Raw genomic sequence first — 18,056 nt, 5'->3', positions numbered from 1 at the left:
TAAACCAGTGTTAATCTCCAAATTTGAAAATGATGAATGAAGAGTAGCGTGCTCAGCCATTAGGTTATACATTCTTGTGTACAATTCGGGTGGTTATTGGCTTCAGAGCCTCATGTATACATTGTTTGGAATGGTAGTCCTGTCCTTTTCCCATCACACAACATAGTGGTGGCTCCATACACACAGTGAAGAATATCCTAGCTTCAAAGGCAAGATCATTGATGGATTTTAATTGGTCATAGCAAATTTTATGAATACAAGTTTTCATTGCACTAGTTAACCCTTCTGTATCTATTCAGCTGTAATACTTGATGTACGAATATATACATTAACTTTTAATTTTGTATAGAGTTTTAGAAAGAATACTATTTTAAGCTTAATCATATGCTATTTGAGGATGAAGAGCCACATGGTGGCCCTTATTTGTTTCACTTGTCTGGTTCATATTTCTAATAAATTTTACTTATTCTTAAAATAGGTGTTTGGAGTAGTAGATTCCCCCAATTACACTGGCTGTGGTATAACAAGGCCAGTCATTGCTGAACAAAAGATCAAATGGAAACAAAATTCTGCTGAACAAGCAACAGATGCAAGAAATGGAGAACTTAGTAAAGAACTTTTGAATGACTCTGAGGTGAGTCATATGGGAAAAAAATTAACAAAATTTCTAGCATTTGCATGAATTATTGTGTCCCATACTGTTTCAAACATTTAGGAGACGTTTTAAACCAAGACTTGTCATAGGTGCAGCCTGTAACACTGAAAAGCAAAGCTTGATTGTTTTCTAGATGTTGAGTTTTTTGTTTGCTAAGTAGTTAATGTTAAGGATAGCCAGGGTTCCCCCCCCCCCCCCACCCCCCCAGTGTGTTGACGTGAGCTGATTTCAGCCAGGCAATGTTTGTAAGTTAAGTGTTAATTGTGCAATGGAAGTATTGCCCCGTTCCTGATGTGTTTTGCTTAACTTGTGCTGGAAATGTGTTGTTTGGGTGTTGATGAGAATAGCATTAGCCCCACTGTGACTTCAAGCTCAACCTGACAACTACTTCTCTTGACCCCTCCAATGTCTCAGAATTGTCAGATATCCAGAACTAGACATTGAAGAATTGAAACGCAAACAATGCTGAACTCATTTTTGTTCCAACTGACAGTTTTTAAAAGAATTCATTCCTTGTACATTTGGTTTGCACCTCCATATCCCCTCCATTGTCTCCACCTTCCTCCCTCTTTGCAACTTAAAACATGCTCACCTTCTCACTTTTCTAGTACAGATGAAAGGACTTGACTCAAGATGTCAACTCTGCTTATCACCTCATTGATACTGGTTGACCTGAGCATTTCCAGAATCCCCCTTTTTTTATTTTGGACTTGCAGTATCTGAGGTTTCTGGCACCAACTGAAGAACTGAACTCTTTTCTGTGATCTCTGACACACATGCTCAAAACTTTTTTTTTTCTCCCTTCTCCCCATCACCCCACCCCCCCCATCTTCCCTCATTCCTGTGACACCCCCTTCCCCTGCTCCCATGACCTGCCCATCTATTCCCCACCACCTTCCATTTATTCCATGGTCCACCACCCTTTCCTACCAGATTCCTCCTCTTTCAGGCCTACCTATCACCTCTCAGCTTCTTGCATCTCCCCCTTCCCCCTCTCACCTGGACTCGCCTATCACCTGAACTCACCTTTCACCTGCCTGTGTGTGCTCCTCTCCCTTCCCCGAACCTTCTTATTATGGCTTCTGCCCTCTTCCTTTCCAGTCCTGATGAAGTGTCTCAACTCAACATCAACTGTTTATTTCTCCCCATAGATGCTGCCTGACCTGCTGAGTTCCTCCACCACTTTGTGTGTATGTTGCTCCAGATTCTAGTATCTGCAGAATCTCTTGTGTCTCGGAGCCTTGGTGTTATTTTTGATCCTAATTTGAACTGGTGACTACATATTTACTCAATGATCAAAACAACCCATGTTCATCTGTAAAATCATCCAATGTGGCTTTGCCTTGTCTGCTGCTTAAACTCTTAGCTAGAACTTTTTTAACCTGTACTTCAGTGATCCCCCAATTAGCCTCCCATCTTTCCAATGTCTGCAAACCTGAACTCTGCAATCATTATCCTTGCCTGCTGTTTAGCTACTGCTTTTGTGCGTCCTTACAGACATTGGCTCCTAATCTGGTATTGCCTTGATTTAAAAATTCTCCTTATTTTGAATGCTCTTCGTAACATTGCCTCTTTCTCTATCTCTGTATCTTCATACAATCCTCTTGTTCTGATTTGAGGCAGTCTCTAATTTTAACTATGCATTATTGGCAACAATAATTTCAGCTACAAACAATCTGCTGGAGGAACTCGGGTCGAGTAGCATCTGTGAAGGGAAAGGAATTGTCAACATTTCCGGTCAAAACCCTGTATCAGATCCCCTTCCCCCCTCACAGATGCTGTTCAACCCACTGAGTTCTTCCAGCAGGTTGTATGTTGTTCCAGATTCCAGCATCTGCAGTCTCTTGTGTCTGCAATGGCATTAGCTACCTTGCCTCTAAGCTTTATAATTCCTATTCTGCCTTTCTATACTATCCCCTTTTTTAGGAGTTTTCTTAAAACTTTCCTCTTCAATCAATTATCTGAGGACTGGAAAATCACAAATGTCACTCCTCTTTAAGAAGGGAGGGAGGCAAAAGACAGGAAATTATAGAACAATACAGCACAATACACGCCCTTCAGCCCACCATGTTGTGCCGACCTTCAAACCACTCCTAAGACTATCTAACCCCTTCCTCCCACATATTCCTCTATCTTAAATTCCCCCATATGCTTATCTAACAATCTCTTGAACTTGACCAACGTATCAGCCTCCACCACCACCCCAGGCAGCGCATTCCATGCACCAACCACTCTCTGGGTGAAAAACCTCCCTCTGACGTCTCCCTTGAACTTCCCACCCATTACCTTAAAGCCATGCTGCCTTGTATTGAGCATTGGTGCCCTGGGAAAGAGGTGCTGGCTGTCCACTCTATCTATTCCTCTTAATATTTTGTATACCTCTATCATGTCTCCCCTCATCCTCCTCCTCTCCAATGAGTAAAGCCTTAGCTCCTTTAGTCTCTCCTCATAATCCATACTCTCTAATCCAGGCAGCATCCTGGTAAATCTCCTCTGCACCCTTTCCAACACCTCCACATCCTTCCTATAATGAGGCGACCAGAACTGGACACAGTACTCTAAGTGTAGGCCAGATAGCCTGACTTCAGTGGTTGGTAAGATGTTAGATTCCATTATTAAGGATGAGGTTTCAGGCTACCTGGAAGCACATGATAAAATAGGTTGAAGTCAGCATGGTTTCCTTAAGGGGAGATCTTGCCTGACCAATCCGTTGGAATCCTTTGAGGAAGTAACAGGCAGGATAGACAAAGGAGAGTCAGTGGATGTTGTTTACTTGGATTTTCAAAAGGCCTTTGACGAGGTGCCGCACATGAGGCTGCTAAACAAGATAGTTGCCCAAGGTATTACAGGAAAGGTACTAGCATGGATAGAAGATTGGCTAGCTGACTGGCAGGAGGCAAAGAGTGGAAATAAAGGGGGCCTTTTCTGGTTGGCTGCCAGTGACCAGTGGTGTTCCTCAGGGTCGGTGTTGGGTCCGCTACTTTTCATGTTATATGTTAATGATCTGGATGAAAGAACTGAGGGCTTCATGGCCAAGTTTGCAGATGATACAAAGACAGGTGGAGGGGCAGGTAGTGTTGAGGAAGCAGGGAGTCTGCAGAAGGACTTGGACAGGTTGGGAGAATGGACAAAGAAGTGGCAGATGGTATACAGCATAGGGAAGAGTACAGTCATGCACATTGGTGAAAGGAATAAAGGCATAGACTATTTTCTAAAGGGGGAGAGAATTCAGAAATCAGAGGTACAAAAGGACTTGGGATTCCTAGTGCAGGATTCCCTAAAGGTTAACTCACAGGTTGTGTCAGTAGTAAGGAAGACAAATGCAATGTTAGCATTCGTTTTAAGAGGACCAGAATATAAAAGCAAGCATGTAATGCTGAGGCTTTATAACACGTTGGTCAGACCACATTTGGAGTATTGTGAGCAGTTTTGAATCCAATATCTAAGGAAGGATGTGCTGTCATTGGAGATCGTGCAGAGGAGGTTAACTAGAATGATCCGGGGGCGGGGGGTGGTGGGTGTTGGGGTGAAAGGGTTAGTGTATGAGGAGCATTTGATGGTTCGGGGCCTGTACTCACTGGAGTTTAGAAGGATGAGGAGTGATCTCATTGAAACCCGTCGAATATTGAAAGGCCTGGATAGAGTCGATGTGGAGAGGATGTTTCTGGTAATGGGAGATTCTAGGACCAGAGGGCACAGCCTCAGAATAGAAGGACGTCCCTTTAGAACAGAGATGAGGAGGAATTTCTTTATCCAGAGGGTGGTGAATCTGTGGAATTGCCACAGACGGCTGTGGAGGCCAAGTCATTGGGTATATTTAAAGCAGAGGTTGATAGGTTCTTGATTAGTGAGGGTGTCAAAGGATATGGAGGAAGGCAGGAGAATGGGATTGAGAGGGAAAAATACATCAGCCATGATCGAATGGCAGAGCAGACTCGATGGGCTGAATGGCCTAATTCTGCTCCTATGGTCTTATCTGATCATCTGTCCGATCTGTGGCAGTGTTAACTCTTATTTGATAACATTTCAATGAAGTTCCTTGATAGTGTATACCATATTTTGAAAGGTATTGAAATACAAACTCTAGTGCCTTCCATAGCTATGCATCTTATCTATACACACTGAGGGAACAGGATTTTGTTTGTAGGCAATTACATCAAAAATTTGGGGAAAATTGCAGGAGGTGGGACAATTGAAGTCTGCTTATCTGGAGGGGTTGAATAGAAGCAATTAATGGCAATTGTAGATTGGTAATCAGCAGAAGAACCTTGAAAAATTAATCACAAGGCAAGTAGGGAACCGTATTAAGAACAATAAGGAAAATCCAGCTTTAATTTTTTAGGGACAGATCTTGAGTGTGTCCAGGAATGAACAAGTGTACCCAGTGAAAATTTTCATTTAAAAAAAATTGTGGTTCAGAACTCGGTGTGTTCTAAAATATAAATCAGCAAGGTGTTTATAAATTAGCTGTAAACTTTAATTTTAAAGTTCAGCAGCTGTAAACCCAAGAGATGTTTGTGGACTGGACAACATCGTGATGTTGCTAGGTGGAACTCAATTGTTGGCTATCTACTCAGATTGAGTCAGTAGTAATAGCAGATCCTGGTGCTAATTTGGGGGGGTTAACTACAGGACACTGCCAGTTATTTATCAGAGTTTAATACTGTTGTCAGTGTTGAGTTGGGGTGCATTTTTAAAAAAAAATTAAATATCCTCTTTAAAAGCGATGGATATGTAAGAGGCATGGATTTTGATTGATCAATGCAAGAGAACTTCCAAAACAGCAATTCCCCATGCCTTTAGGGAATGAGCACAAATGAGACTAATTATGTAGTTCTGTCAATGTGGTAGAACAAGCACAATAGCCGAGTAGCCTTTTTCTGTGCTGTATGATTCTAGGGCTCTGGTATCAAAGATCTTTGCTACATGTTTTATTTTTAAAAAATTGAGGTAGCTGTGTAATATTCTTTACCACTTGTTTAAAATTGTATTTAATAACTTTTACACCTTAATTACTTATCATAAAGTGAGACAAAAGATAACTGAAAATTATTTTAACACATTTTAATTATATTGTCATTTTTAATTGAAAAAATTAACACAGAAGTAATTATATTTGTTTCAGTTTAGCACTGAAATGAAACACATAATTGGATAGGGGCTCCACTGATGAGTTGGGAGTGGAGCTAATGAAAATCTTAATTGTAATGTGTCCATAAACTATATGGAAACAAAAACCTATTGTACATGCAAAATACTTCGTGTAACTTGTTTCTGAAGGTATAATATTCTTTCCTTTGTACTCCCCTCCATATCTCAAATGTTCCGGCTCCATTCATTTCTAACCTTGAGCCAAATTCAAGAAGCATCTGGATGCTGCAAAGGCTCTTGGACCAGACAACACCCAGCTGTAGTACTGAAGACCTGCAGTCTACAAAAAGCAGTGCCTTTTGGCTAGGCTGTTCCAGTACAGTTACAACAGTGGAAAATTGCCCATATGTGTCCTGTTAACAAACAGGACAAATCCAGTCCAGTAATGCATTGCCCAATCAGTCTACTCTCAATCATCAGCAAAGCGATAAAAGTTATCAAACTGCACTTATTACCAAAACCTAAATATCAATGCCCAGTTTAGATTTTGCCAGGATCACTCATCAGAGCCTTGGGCCAAACATGGACCAAAGGGATGAATTCCAGAATGAGGCGGAGAGAGGTTGTCCTTGACTTCGGGGTACTATTTGACTCTGCAGGATCAAGGAGTCCTGATAAAGTAAATGGGCATCAAGAAGATAACATACCATTGTTTTGAGTCGTACCTCAGACGAGGAAGATGCTTGGCTCGTTTAGAGATTACTCTTCCCAGCCCCAGGCCATTGCTGCTGGAGTTCCTCAGGGTGGGTCTTCCAGGCCCAACCATCTTCCACTGTTTAATCGATGAGGTTCTTTCCATTTTAAGGTCAGAAGTGGGAATGAACAAACATAACATTCAATTCCATTTGCTGCTACTTAGTAAATAAATCCATTTTTACCTACATACCACAAGATCCATACAACATTTGGGCATAGATCAATAAGTGGCAAGTAACCTTTGTGCCACAGTAATGCTAGGGAGTGATCCCCTCCAACAAGAGAGTGTCTAAGCACTTCGCTTTAACATTCAATGGCATTTTCATTGTCAAGTACTCCACCATTATTATGCTGAGGGTGCATAGAAATCACTGTTTACCATAAGTTCAACCTGACTAGCCACATCAATACTGTGACCTCTCGTAGTTAGAGGCTGGGTATTAGGCAGTAAATGACTCTTTCTTGTGTACTAAAGCCTGCTACCATCTGTAAGAGACAATTTGGGGATCTGATGGAATACTCTCCACTTGACTGAATAATTGCAACTCCAGCAACTCTCAAAGCTGGGCATCAACCGGCACAAAGCATCCTGCTTGCTTGGTACCCCATGCATCACCCTTAACACTTTTTGCTTCCACCACTGAGGCTACTTCAAAAGTACCTTCCTGCCATCAAGAAGAACGAGTTACAGGTGCATTGGAACAAGTTGTGCACCATCTTGACTTGGAAATGTGTTGTTGTGCTTTATTGTCACTAGGTTTAAACCCTGGAACTCGTAACAGTAGTGTGGAATTATCTATACTTGTCTGGATTAAACTCTATCTGCCATTTCTCCACCAATATTTTCAACTGATCTATATCCTTCTGTATCCTTGGACAACCTTTCTCACAATCGACAACTCCACCAATTTTTGTGTCACCTGCAAACTTGCTAATCAACCCATCTACATTTTCTTCAAAATCATTTACATATATATCACAAACAGCAGAGGTCTCAGCACTGATCCCTGTGGAACACCACTGGTCACAGACCTTCAGTCAGAAGACATCTGCTCAACTCTACCCTCTGTCTTCTAATTTATCAACTCACTGTAAATCACCAGTCTGAATAACATCCTCCATCATGGTCTTCTATGGCAAAGCCAATATTGAATCCAATCTACTTTTGTTATCTCAAAAAATAGAACTCAATCGTTTGTATGACATGACCTCCCCTGTACAAAGCCATGTTGACTATACCAATTAAGTCCATGCTTTTTCTAAATATGAGTAAATCCCATCCCTAATAATCTTCTTCAATAATTTCCCTACCACTAATGTAAGGCTCACCAGCCTATAATTTCCTGGTTTGTCTCTATTAGCCATTTTAAACAAAGGAACAACATTGTCTATTCTCCAGTCCTGTGGTACCTTGGCTGTGGCTAAAGAGGATGCGAAGATCTCTGTCAAGGCCCCAGCAATCTCCTCTTTTGCCTCTCTAAATAACCTTTGATAGATCCCATCAGGCCCTGGGGATTTATCCACCTTCATGTTCTTCAAGAGCCCTAGCACCACCACCTTGATATTAACTTGCCCCATAATACCAATATATCCCTCTCACTATCCTCCATGTTCTTCTCCTTGGTGAATACTGACGTTAAATACTCATTTAGTATCTTGCCCTTTTCCTCTAGCTTCAGGCATAAATTCCCTCCTTTGTCCTTGAGGGATCCTCCCCTCTCCCTAGCTATGCTCTTGTTTTCAATGTTTGTATAAAATGTCTTGGTATTCTCCTTCAGAGTACTTGCTCCTTTTGGCTCTCCTCATTCCCTAGCGAAGTTCTTTCTTGCTTTCTTTGTATTCCTCATGAGCTCTATCTGAGTTCAGCTTTCTAAACTTTACATTTGCTTCCTTTTTCTTTTTGACTAAATTTGCAACATCTCTCATCAACCTTGTTTGTCTTCCTCACAGCTGGTCTTTAAACAACTCCCACATGACAGATGTGGATTTAACCAAATACAGTCACTCCCAATCCTGTCTCCTCAGCATATTATAATCCCAAAAGTGCATACAACTTTATATTAAATAATTTACAGCCTGTCTTTTTAAAATGCTTTAACAGAATCACCTGTACAGTGCTTCCCATCAAAGATGACTGTCCGTGGCATTTTGCTCCGCAGGCAGGCAAACTAACAATTTTGTATTTTCGTTTCACCTACAATTTGTTTTTTTTAAAGAGTCATAGTTGTACAGCACAAAAATGGGCCCTTCAGACCACCTCATCCAAGCCAACCAAGTTACCTACCTCATTCATTCTCATTTGCCTGCATCTGGCCCACATCTTTCTAAACCTTTCATATCCATGTACCTGTTTAAATGTAATTGTACCTGCCTCTACCACTTCCTCTGGCAGCTCCTTCTATATACCCACCACCCTCTGTATGGAAAAAGTTGTCCTTCGTATCTCCTTTAAATCTTACCCCTCTCACTTTAAATCTATGCCTCTTATTTTTGGATTCCCCTACACTGGCAGAAAGACATTGACATTTTGCCTGTTTATGCCCTTCATTTTACATACCTCTATAAGGTCACCCTCCTGCACTCCAGGGATAAAAGTCCCACCCTGTTGAGTCTCTCCTTATAACTCAAGTCCTCCAGTCATGGTAACATACTTGTGAATTTTTTTTGCACTCTTTCTAGCTTAATGACATCCTTCTTATAACTTGACAACTAGAACGGCACACAATAGTCCAAGTGCACTCTCACCAACATATTGTACAGCTGTAACATGTCATCCCAACTCTTACACTCGCTGCCTTGACTGATGAGGGCAAGTGTGCCATATGCCACCTTCACCACTTGACTACCTATGTTGCCACCTTCAGGGAACTATGTACCTGTACCCTTTGGTGTCTGTTCAACAACACTCTCCAGGGCCCTCCCATTTACTGTGCAAGTCCTCTCCTGGTTTAACTAAAATACAATACTTCGCTCGCTCTTGTCTGAATTAATTTCCATCTGCCATTCTTTTTGTCCAACTTTCCAGTTCATCTAGTTTATGTTGTAATCTTAGATAACCTTCTTCACTGACCACTACACCACCAATTTTGGTGTTATCCTTAAAATTGCTAACCACGTCAACTACATTCTCATTCAAATAATTAATATGACAAACAACAGTTGACCCAGTACTGATCCCTGTGACATGAAATTTCCCTTTTGAACAATAAAAACCTATGGGGAGATGGGTCTGAATAAATCTTGGAAGTTTCAACAGATGTTTGGGGAACCTTAACAGCTATCTTGATAAATCTTTGGGTTGCTTTCTCTGGAGTATCGGAGGCTGAGGAACAATCCAGTGGAAATGCATAAATTTCTAAGAGGCATAGATCAGGTGGATAGTCAGTCTTTTGCCCTGAAGAGAGAGAGCAAATACTAGGGAGCATAGATTTAAGGTGGGGGGTGGCGTTTAAAGGAGATGTGCGATACAAGTTTTTTTTAAACACAGTACTAGGTGCCTGGAACTCATTGTCGGGGAGGTGGTGGAAGCAGACATGATAGCAATGTTTAAGAGGCACTTGGACAGGCACATGAACAGGCAGGGGGTGGAGGGATATAGAACATGTGCAGGCAGATAGGGTTAGTTTAAATGGCCATCGTGGTCAGCACAGACATAGTGGGTCATATGTTCTAAATGATTCAGTTGGTTACATTGAATGATAACTGAAACTGGAGACAATTTTTTTGAGGTTTTAAAAAAACAAAATTGCATTCTTCCTCAGTTCAAGGTGGCATCTCTGGGGCTCTGGAAATAATTTTCTTGCTTTTGGCAGTCCTGTAAAACTTGGAAGTAATATTAGATTAAGGTCGCTGGCATAGTTCATTGTTGCATTTTCAAGATTATTGCATTTATTGCATTTTCAAGATTAGCTGTTGAACTGGAAGCTGTCAGCAACCTACTATCCTAACTCCCCATCCCTTTGTCTATTCCCCCCACATGTTCATGAAACCTGTTGAAAAACAAAGTAGTTGCTTTTTTTTTACATTTGTCTGATTGGTGTAATTTTTGTACCAGAAAATCTGATGGAGTCAACTGAGATGTATGTAAGTGTTTTGGCCCATGGACAAAATGTAGCTTGCTTTGTAAATTTGTCCAGGTATGCTTAAAGCATTAAATGAGGAGGAATAAGAGGCTCGAGTGTATAAATACAAGGGAAGATTGGTGTGGCTAAATGGCATGTTACTGTGCTGTGTATATGAGTGATACATTTTGGAAGGTTAGGACATGCACAATGAATGGTGGTGCCCAAGGGGATACTGAGGAATAGAGGATATTGACGTACAAGATCCTTGATGGCAGGTGAAAAAGATAAGGTGGTGAAGAAGGCAAACAGGATGCTCATCTTCAATAGCTAGGACATGGAATACAAGATCAAGTTAGTTGTGGTACAACTTTATAAAATGTTCATTATGTCACAACTCGTACTAATTTCAGTTCTGGTTGATACATTGTAAGGGGACATGATGGCACTGGAGAAGGTGCAAAGGCAATTTGACTGCATGTTGACTGGGATGGAGCATTTCATTTATTAAGAAAGACTGGAGAATCTCAGCTTGTCCAGTTTTTCTTTGAGCTGAGGAGGGACCTGATGGAGGTTCTCCAAATTATGAGGGGTATTGATAGGGTAGATAGTAGTCAACTTTTCCCTGTAGCTGAGATATCTAAAACTAGAAGGCATATATTTAAGATAACAGGTAAGAGGTTTAGAGAGCATTTGAGGAAGAATTTATTGTTTGGAATCTGGAATGCACTACCTGATGGCGTGGTGGAGGTAGATTTTTGCAACATTTAAGTATGTAGACAAGCACCTGAATCACTAAGGCATAAAAAGCTACGAACCAGGTACTGGTAAATGGGATTAGATTTAATGGGTACATGATGGTTGGCATAGACATGGTGGGCAAAAGGACCTGTTTCTGTGCTGTATGACTGTTCTGTGGAATTTTGTGCCACAAGCAAAATAAATGTACATTTAATTCTGTAGATTTGAACTAGATTGCTGTAGGAAAAGTTTTCTGTAATTTTGGTGGCTTTTTGTGTGGGTTCTTTTTTGAAGCCATGTTTTGTTTTGTCCTCCAAGAGGATTTTTAATTTTGTGTGATGCTTCACAACAGGGAGCACTATGAGTTCTAGGGAATGAGAATCAGTATCAGGTTTATTATCACTGATGTGTCATGAAATTTGTTGTTTTGCAGCAGCAGTACAGTGTAAGACATGGAAATTACTAAGTTATCAAAAAAAAGTGCAAACGAGGAATAATGAGGTAACATTCATGGATTGTTCAGGAATTTGATGGCAGAGGGGAAAAAAGCTGTTCCTAACTCATTGAGTGTGGGTCTTCAGGCTCCTGTACCACCTCCCTGATAGTAGTAACAAGAAGAGGGTATGTCCCAGGTGGTGAGGGTCCTTAATGGTGAATGCTGCCTTCTTGAGGCACCACCTTTTGAAGATGTCCTTGGTGGCGAGGAGGGTTGTGCCATGATGGAGCTGGCTGAGTTTACAACCCTCTGCGGCCTCTTTTGATCCTGCACATCAGATCCTCCATACCAGGTGGTGATGCAACCAGTCAGAAGGCTCTCCACCGTACATCTTTAGAAATTTGCAAGAGTCTTTGATGCACTCATGAAGAAGGCAAGCCAGTGGCACTACTTCATTTGGAGTTTGAAGAGATTTGATATGTCACCAGTGTATTGGGCCCAGGGTAGATCCTCTGAGATGTTGACTCCCAGGAACTTAAAGCTGCTCACCGCTGACCCCTCAGTGAGGACTGGTGTGTGTTCTCCTGACTTCCCCTCCCTGAAGTCCGCAGTCAATTCCTTGGTCTTGCTGAGTGCTAGGTTGTTGCGACACTACTCAACCAGCCGATCTATCTCACTCCTGTATGCCTTCTCATTGCCATCTGAGATTCTGCTAACAACAGTGGTGTCATTGTTGAATTTATAGGTGGCATTTGAGCTGTGCCTAGCCACATAGTCATGAGTGTAGAGGTGATAGAGCAGTGGGCTAAGCACGCATCCTTGAGGTGCACCTGTGTTGATCGTCAGAGAGGAGGAGATGTTATTATTGATCCGCAGTAACTATGGTCTCTCAGTAAGAATGTCAAGGACCGAGTTGCAGAGGGAGGTACAGGGGCCCAGGTTTTGAAGCTTGTTGATTAGTACTGAGGGGATGATGGTGTTGAACACTGAGCTGTAATCGATAAACAACAGCCTGACGTATGTATTGCTGTTGTCTAGAAGATTTAAACATACAAAGCTCTTGAGAAACGTCCCATGGTCAAGATCCATATTTATTGAGTTGAAATACACTTTTACTTGACAAAGGACAGAAGTATGCACTTTCCAAGTTGTACTTCTAGCATAAATTTTTTTAACGTAAATAGAAGATTGGTTATAGAGGCAATAGTATAATGTATAAACCTTAAACTAAGCATAGGTTTAAAGTGAGATGGGGAAAGTTTAAGAAATATTTTTTATACAGAATGTAGATGCCTGAAGCATATTACCGGGGGAGGGAGTGGTGTGGAAGCAGATCTAATAGTGATGTTTAAGAGGAATTTAGACAGATACATGAACATGCAGGAAATGGAAGGATATGGATCTGGTGCTGCCAGAATGGATTAGTTTAATTTGGCATCATGGTCGGCACTGACATCGTCGGCTGAAGGGTCTGTACTGATGCTGTGATGTTCTATGTTAACAGATGTATTTTTTTAAGGCTAGAGTCATGGTTTGCATATAGTCACAAAGAAAATGTAAAATGTAGACTAACTTCTATGGGCAGTTGTATTTCGGGAGAATACTTCACAGACCCTCCCAGTTGAGAGTTAAAGGCTTTAGGGAAGTCAAAAAAGGCCATGTATTGTGGTTAGTGCTACTCCCTGTATTTCTCTTGTTGTGCAGTGAAGATCAAGTGTGCCATGCCCCTAGATGAATGGACAGAATCCACACTGATTTGGGGAACAACATATCAGCCACCCGGCAGTACAGTTGGGGAGCACCTTAGCAATGATATTCCCTGTAGCAGATAGTAGAGAGCTCTCTCTACAGTTATCCACAATTAGACTTGGCTCCTTGATGGTCATGGTTACAGCATCTGTTTGGTTCCCTGATATATCTTCCTTTTCCTGGATTTGAGCAACAAGATTGTGAATTTGTGATGCACTGCAGAGTGCAATTACTTAAACAGTGATGTCATTTTATTATCCTTGAGTTGGGATATAGACTTAACGGTCAGGGTATATTTGTTTTAAAAACATGAATGATCAGTTGAAAAAGTGACAGCCATTAAAGTGCCTTTGGAAGTACTTTGCTGTCTGGTTCATTAATGTTTTCAGTTGTTCTGTTGACTCTATTCCACTTTTTATTGGTCAACGTTATATGCATTTAATTTTAGACTCTAAAAGTGATTGGTTTGATATTAGACTATCTTGTGCAGAAATAAAAGTGGAAAATGGTATATTATACTTATTAGTAGTTTTACTTAATTTATGTAGTCAAATTTTTATTTTGATATCCATTTCTCCTGCTAACTTCACCTCTCATAGAACAGTGCAGCACAGGAATGGCCCTTTGGGCCACCACATCTGCTATGATGCCAATCTAACTAATCCCATCTGCCTGCACAAGGTCCTCTACTGCACTCTCTCCAAAGCCTCCACATCCTTCTGCCCAGACATATGAAGGCAAGCATGCCATACACCACCTTTACCACCCTATCCACTTGTGTTGCCACTTTCACTGAGCTATGCAATTGCACCCCAAGGTCCTTCTTCATATCAATGTTCCCATGATCCTGTCATTTACTGTGTACTTTCCTCTTGCATTTGACCTCCCACAATGGATTACCTCGCATTTGCCAAATTAAATTCCATCTGCCATTTCACCACCCAAATTTCCAACTGATCTATATCCTCTGTATCCTTTGACAATCTTCTTCACTATCCACAATGCCACCAATTTAATAACCAGGCCACCTACATTTTTATCCAAATTGTATATATTACAAACAGCAGAGGTCTGGGCACTGATCTTTGTGGAACACCACTTTTCAAAGACCTTCAGTCAGAAAAACACTGCTCCACCACTACCCACTATTGTCTATGACCAAGCCTATTTTGTATCGAACTTATCACCTCACCATGGATCCCATGTGGCTTCATCTTTGGGACCAGCCTATCACAAGGTGCCTTGTCAGGTGTTTTACCAAAGTCCATGTTGACAACATCCACTGCCCTACCATCATCAATCATTTTCATAACCTTCTCAAAAAAAAATTCAATCAAATTTGTCAGACAAGATCTCCCTCACTCAAAGCTATGCTGGTTATCCCCAAGGGAGCAAGACTCAAAATGTTGGAGGAACTCAGCGGGTCAGGCAGCATCTATGGAAGGAAATGGACAGTCGATGCTTTAGGTCGAGACCCTTCTTCAGGACTCAAAACGTGAACTGTCTTTTTCCCTCCATAGGTGCTGTCTGACCCGTTGAGTTCCAACAGTATTTTGTGTGTTGCTCCAGATTTCCAGCATCTGCAGTCTTTGTGTATCCCTAAGGGAGTTCCAGTCAATACTAGGGAAGTTAAAATCACCCACTACAACAACCCTGCTAATTTTACATTTTTATATTAGCTGCCTACATATGTTTCTATGGCTCCCACTGGCTATTGGGGGGCCTATAGTATAAGCCCATCATAATGATATCTCCTTTCTTATTCCTGAGCTCTACCCATGAGCCCTCCAAGCTGTTCTTTCTTAGTGCAGCTGTGACATTCTTCCTAATCAGTAATGAAACTCCCCCACCACATTTAAATCCCTCCCTATCACGTCTGAGAGATCTGTACCCTGGAATGTTGAGCTGCCAGTCCTGTCCTCCTCTTAAACAAGTTTCTGTAATGGCTACAAGATCATAGTTCCATGTACTGATCCAGGCTCTAAGGTCATCTGCCTTATCAGTTCTCCTTTGCTCATAAACTGAGATTTTTGTTAAAAAAATGTGATATCGATCAAAAACATCAAGGCATCTGGTTAATGACAATTAGTTGCTTGAATCACTGCTACACTGGGTAATAGACTGTATCCTTTAACATCTCTCAAACTTACCAGTTCAGGTTGCTATTCTTGAGAGTGAGACTGCTATCCAGGTGTGTGAAGTTATTGCTAATTTAAAATTGTGGACTATTCATTTGGCACTTTTGGTCAGCATGCATTTTGAATGTTATTGGCACCCCAGTACTTCAATGATGTCTCTACATTTTATCTAGTCTAAGGCAGGCTTGGCCAAACTTGTGCCCTTAGAAGGCCACTTTCAAGTCAAAGTAGAATACCACGGGAGGAAATTGTTGCCGACACTTATGTGCACATGCCAGGCAGGCACAGTCTGCTGGGAATGTGGTGATGTCAAGCTGCATACAACAGTATTTTGACATCATTTTCACAAAAATTCTTATGTCTATATGAGGCTCAGGAGAACAGTAAAAAAAAAAATCTTGACTGGAGGTTTCATTCTGGTCTTGCCAGTAGTTAAAGGGCTTCATCTTGCCTATGTTGCTACCAGAAATTCTGCTGTGTCTGCCTTCCTCCAGTAGGTGTCGCCTTCAGTTTTCTGTTGATACTGCCTGGCTTCGTATTCCTCTCATTGCCAGTGTTCTCGGCCTTTCTCCATTCTTAATCTCCCTCCATCTTCCCAACTTGCCCTTTTCTATGTAGTCTCTTCTCCATGCAATAATCTTTGATGTACTTTATCAATGAGCTTTGCAAAGGAAGGGGCAATTCCCTGGGGAAAGGCAATGCATACTTTGTCTTCATTAAATTTTAAAAAAAGGTAGTTATTGAATCTGTGGAGCCCCATATCCTGCTGAAGTTCATGCAATTAGAGGTTGAAAAAAGGGAAACAAATGTAATAACTTAAGAATTGTTCGATGCTGAGTATTACAGTTAATTAACTTTTTGCCTTTAGCAATTATAAGGGAAGTTTTGCTATGGATGGTGGGGTGAGGAAAGTTCAGTGGTATTAGTAACCAAAGTTTTGAAGGTCCAAGATTTCAGTAAGTTTTGTCCTAATTGCTAAAGCATGATTATTGCAGGAAAATAATTTTCGATTTTAATCAGTTGTTGAATGGATTTATTTTATATTAAAACTTTGCAGAAAAAAGCTGCAGATGTTGTGCAATTGTTGCTCACTTACAAATTAAAGTTGATATTTCTTTATTTTTCCAGAGTCGTCCTGAAGGATCCTTTGCACCGACTTCTCCCAGATGGCTGTCACAGTGGGCAAATTTAGCTGCCAATGACGTGGCAGCACCGACTTCTGTTGCTCAAGACCAAGGTAATTTTAACTAATTTTCTTTCACAATTTGCTTGTTTATTGATCTAAAAGTTAAGTATAATAAGCTTAATAATGAAATTTGCAGGAAAATAGGTTCTGCATTTCATTCTCCAGGTAACCATTCACGATCATTAGAAAAAAATATATTAAAAATTGTTACGGACTCAGTGAATGTCCCTTTTAGATAGATAGAGTGTGTGTGTGTGGCGTGCTTACGTCAATAGAAGATAAAGGACGTAATGACGTTGTTGAAGGTCAGAAGAAGAGAGAGAGAAGGGAGAGAGACACCAGCCTGCTAGTTTTCTCTATCAATGGATGAGAAACAATAACTGTGTCTGCCACTGAAATCCATGTATGGAAATTGGAAGTAATCCGGTGGAGTTCACTTTGTTGCTGACCTGTAGAAGGAAACAGGTATTTGCGTGTGGTCGACCACGAGAAGGATGCTTTTCGGGGTGAGGAAGTCACTACCGAGTAAACACTGAAGTGTCGTTTGGGTTCCATCGTGGAACATTTGGACTTGGTAATTACTCTCTCTCTGTTTCTCTACATCTACGTCTTATCTTCAGACAACGGTGGTTGTTGAAGAAGCCCTTGCTCATGTTTCACCTTATGGCTTGCGGAACTGAACTTTAAGAACCATTCCTGAACTTGGAGTTTGGGACTTTGTCACACACACACAATGAGTTTAGTTTTGGGGTTAACGTTCAAGGTTTAACATTTTTGAATTCTAACATACGTAAAATAAAAGTAAAAATGTTAGTATGGTCTTAAGTAGTGATTAATAAAATAGTTTTTAACACTGAATCATGCTCAGTGTGTTTCTTTTGTTGCTGGTTCGTGACAAAATGTTAATTAGAAGAGGTGGAGGATTAGTGTTTTTTGCATTGTCAAAAAAAAGTCAAAGTTGAGTTTATTGTCATATGCACAAGTACACAGATGCAATGAAAAACTTGCAGTACCAGCAGCATATAAGCAGCATTCACAAGAAAAACACAAATTAAAAACAATTCTTCCAAGAAAGAAACACATCCCTCCCCACTATCAGTAGTATCTACAGGAGGCACTGCCTCAAGAAGGCAACATCCATCATCAAAGATCCCCACCATCTGGGCCATGCCATCTTCCCACAGATACCATCGTATAGGAGGTACAGAAGCCTGAAGTCCCACAACACCACGTTCAAGAACAG

At 41.0% G+C, this 18,056-nt stretch overlaps 1 protein-coding gene across 10 annotated transcripts in view; it reads left to right on the top strand.

Moving 5' to 3' along the window:
• cep170aa (centrosomal protein 170Aa) overlaps positions 1–18,056 on the top strand; it is a 133,784-nt gene that overhangs the window by 78,975 nt on the left and 36,753 nt on the right. For all 10 annotated transcript variants that reach the window (XM_052012338.1, XM_052012339.1, XM_052012331.1 and 7 more), the window contains 2 exons: positions 479–634; positions 16,756–16,864. In XM_052012338.1, coding sequence (XP_051868298.1) covers positions 479–634; positions 16,756–16,864 — 265 coding nt within the window. The remainder of the gene's footprint in view (positions 1–478; positions 635–16,755; positions 16,865–18,056) is intronic.

This window comes from Pristis pectinata, chromosome 3 (genome assembly GCF_009764475.1).
Source record: "Pristis pectinata isolate sPriPec2 chromosome 3, sPriPec2.1.pri, whole genome shotgun sequence".
NCBI lineage: Eukaryota > Metazoa > Chordata > Chondrichthyes > Rhinopristiformes > Pristidae > Pristis > Pristis pectinata.
This window is presented reverse-complemented; position numbering and strand designations above follow the sequence as displayed.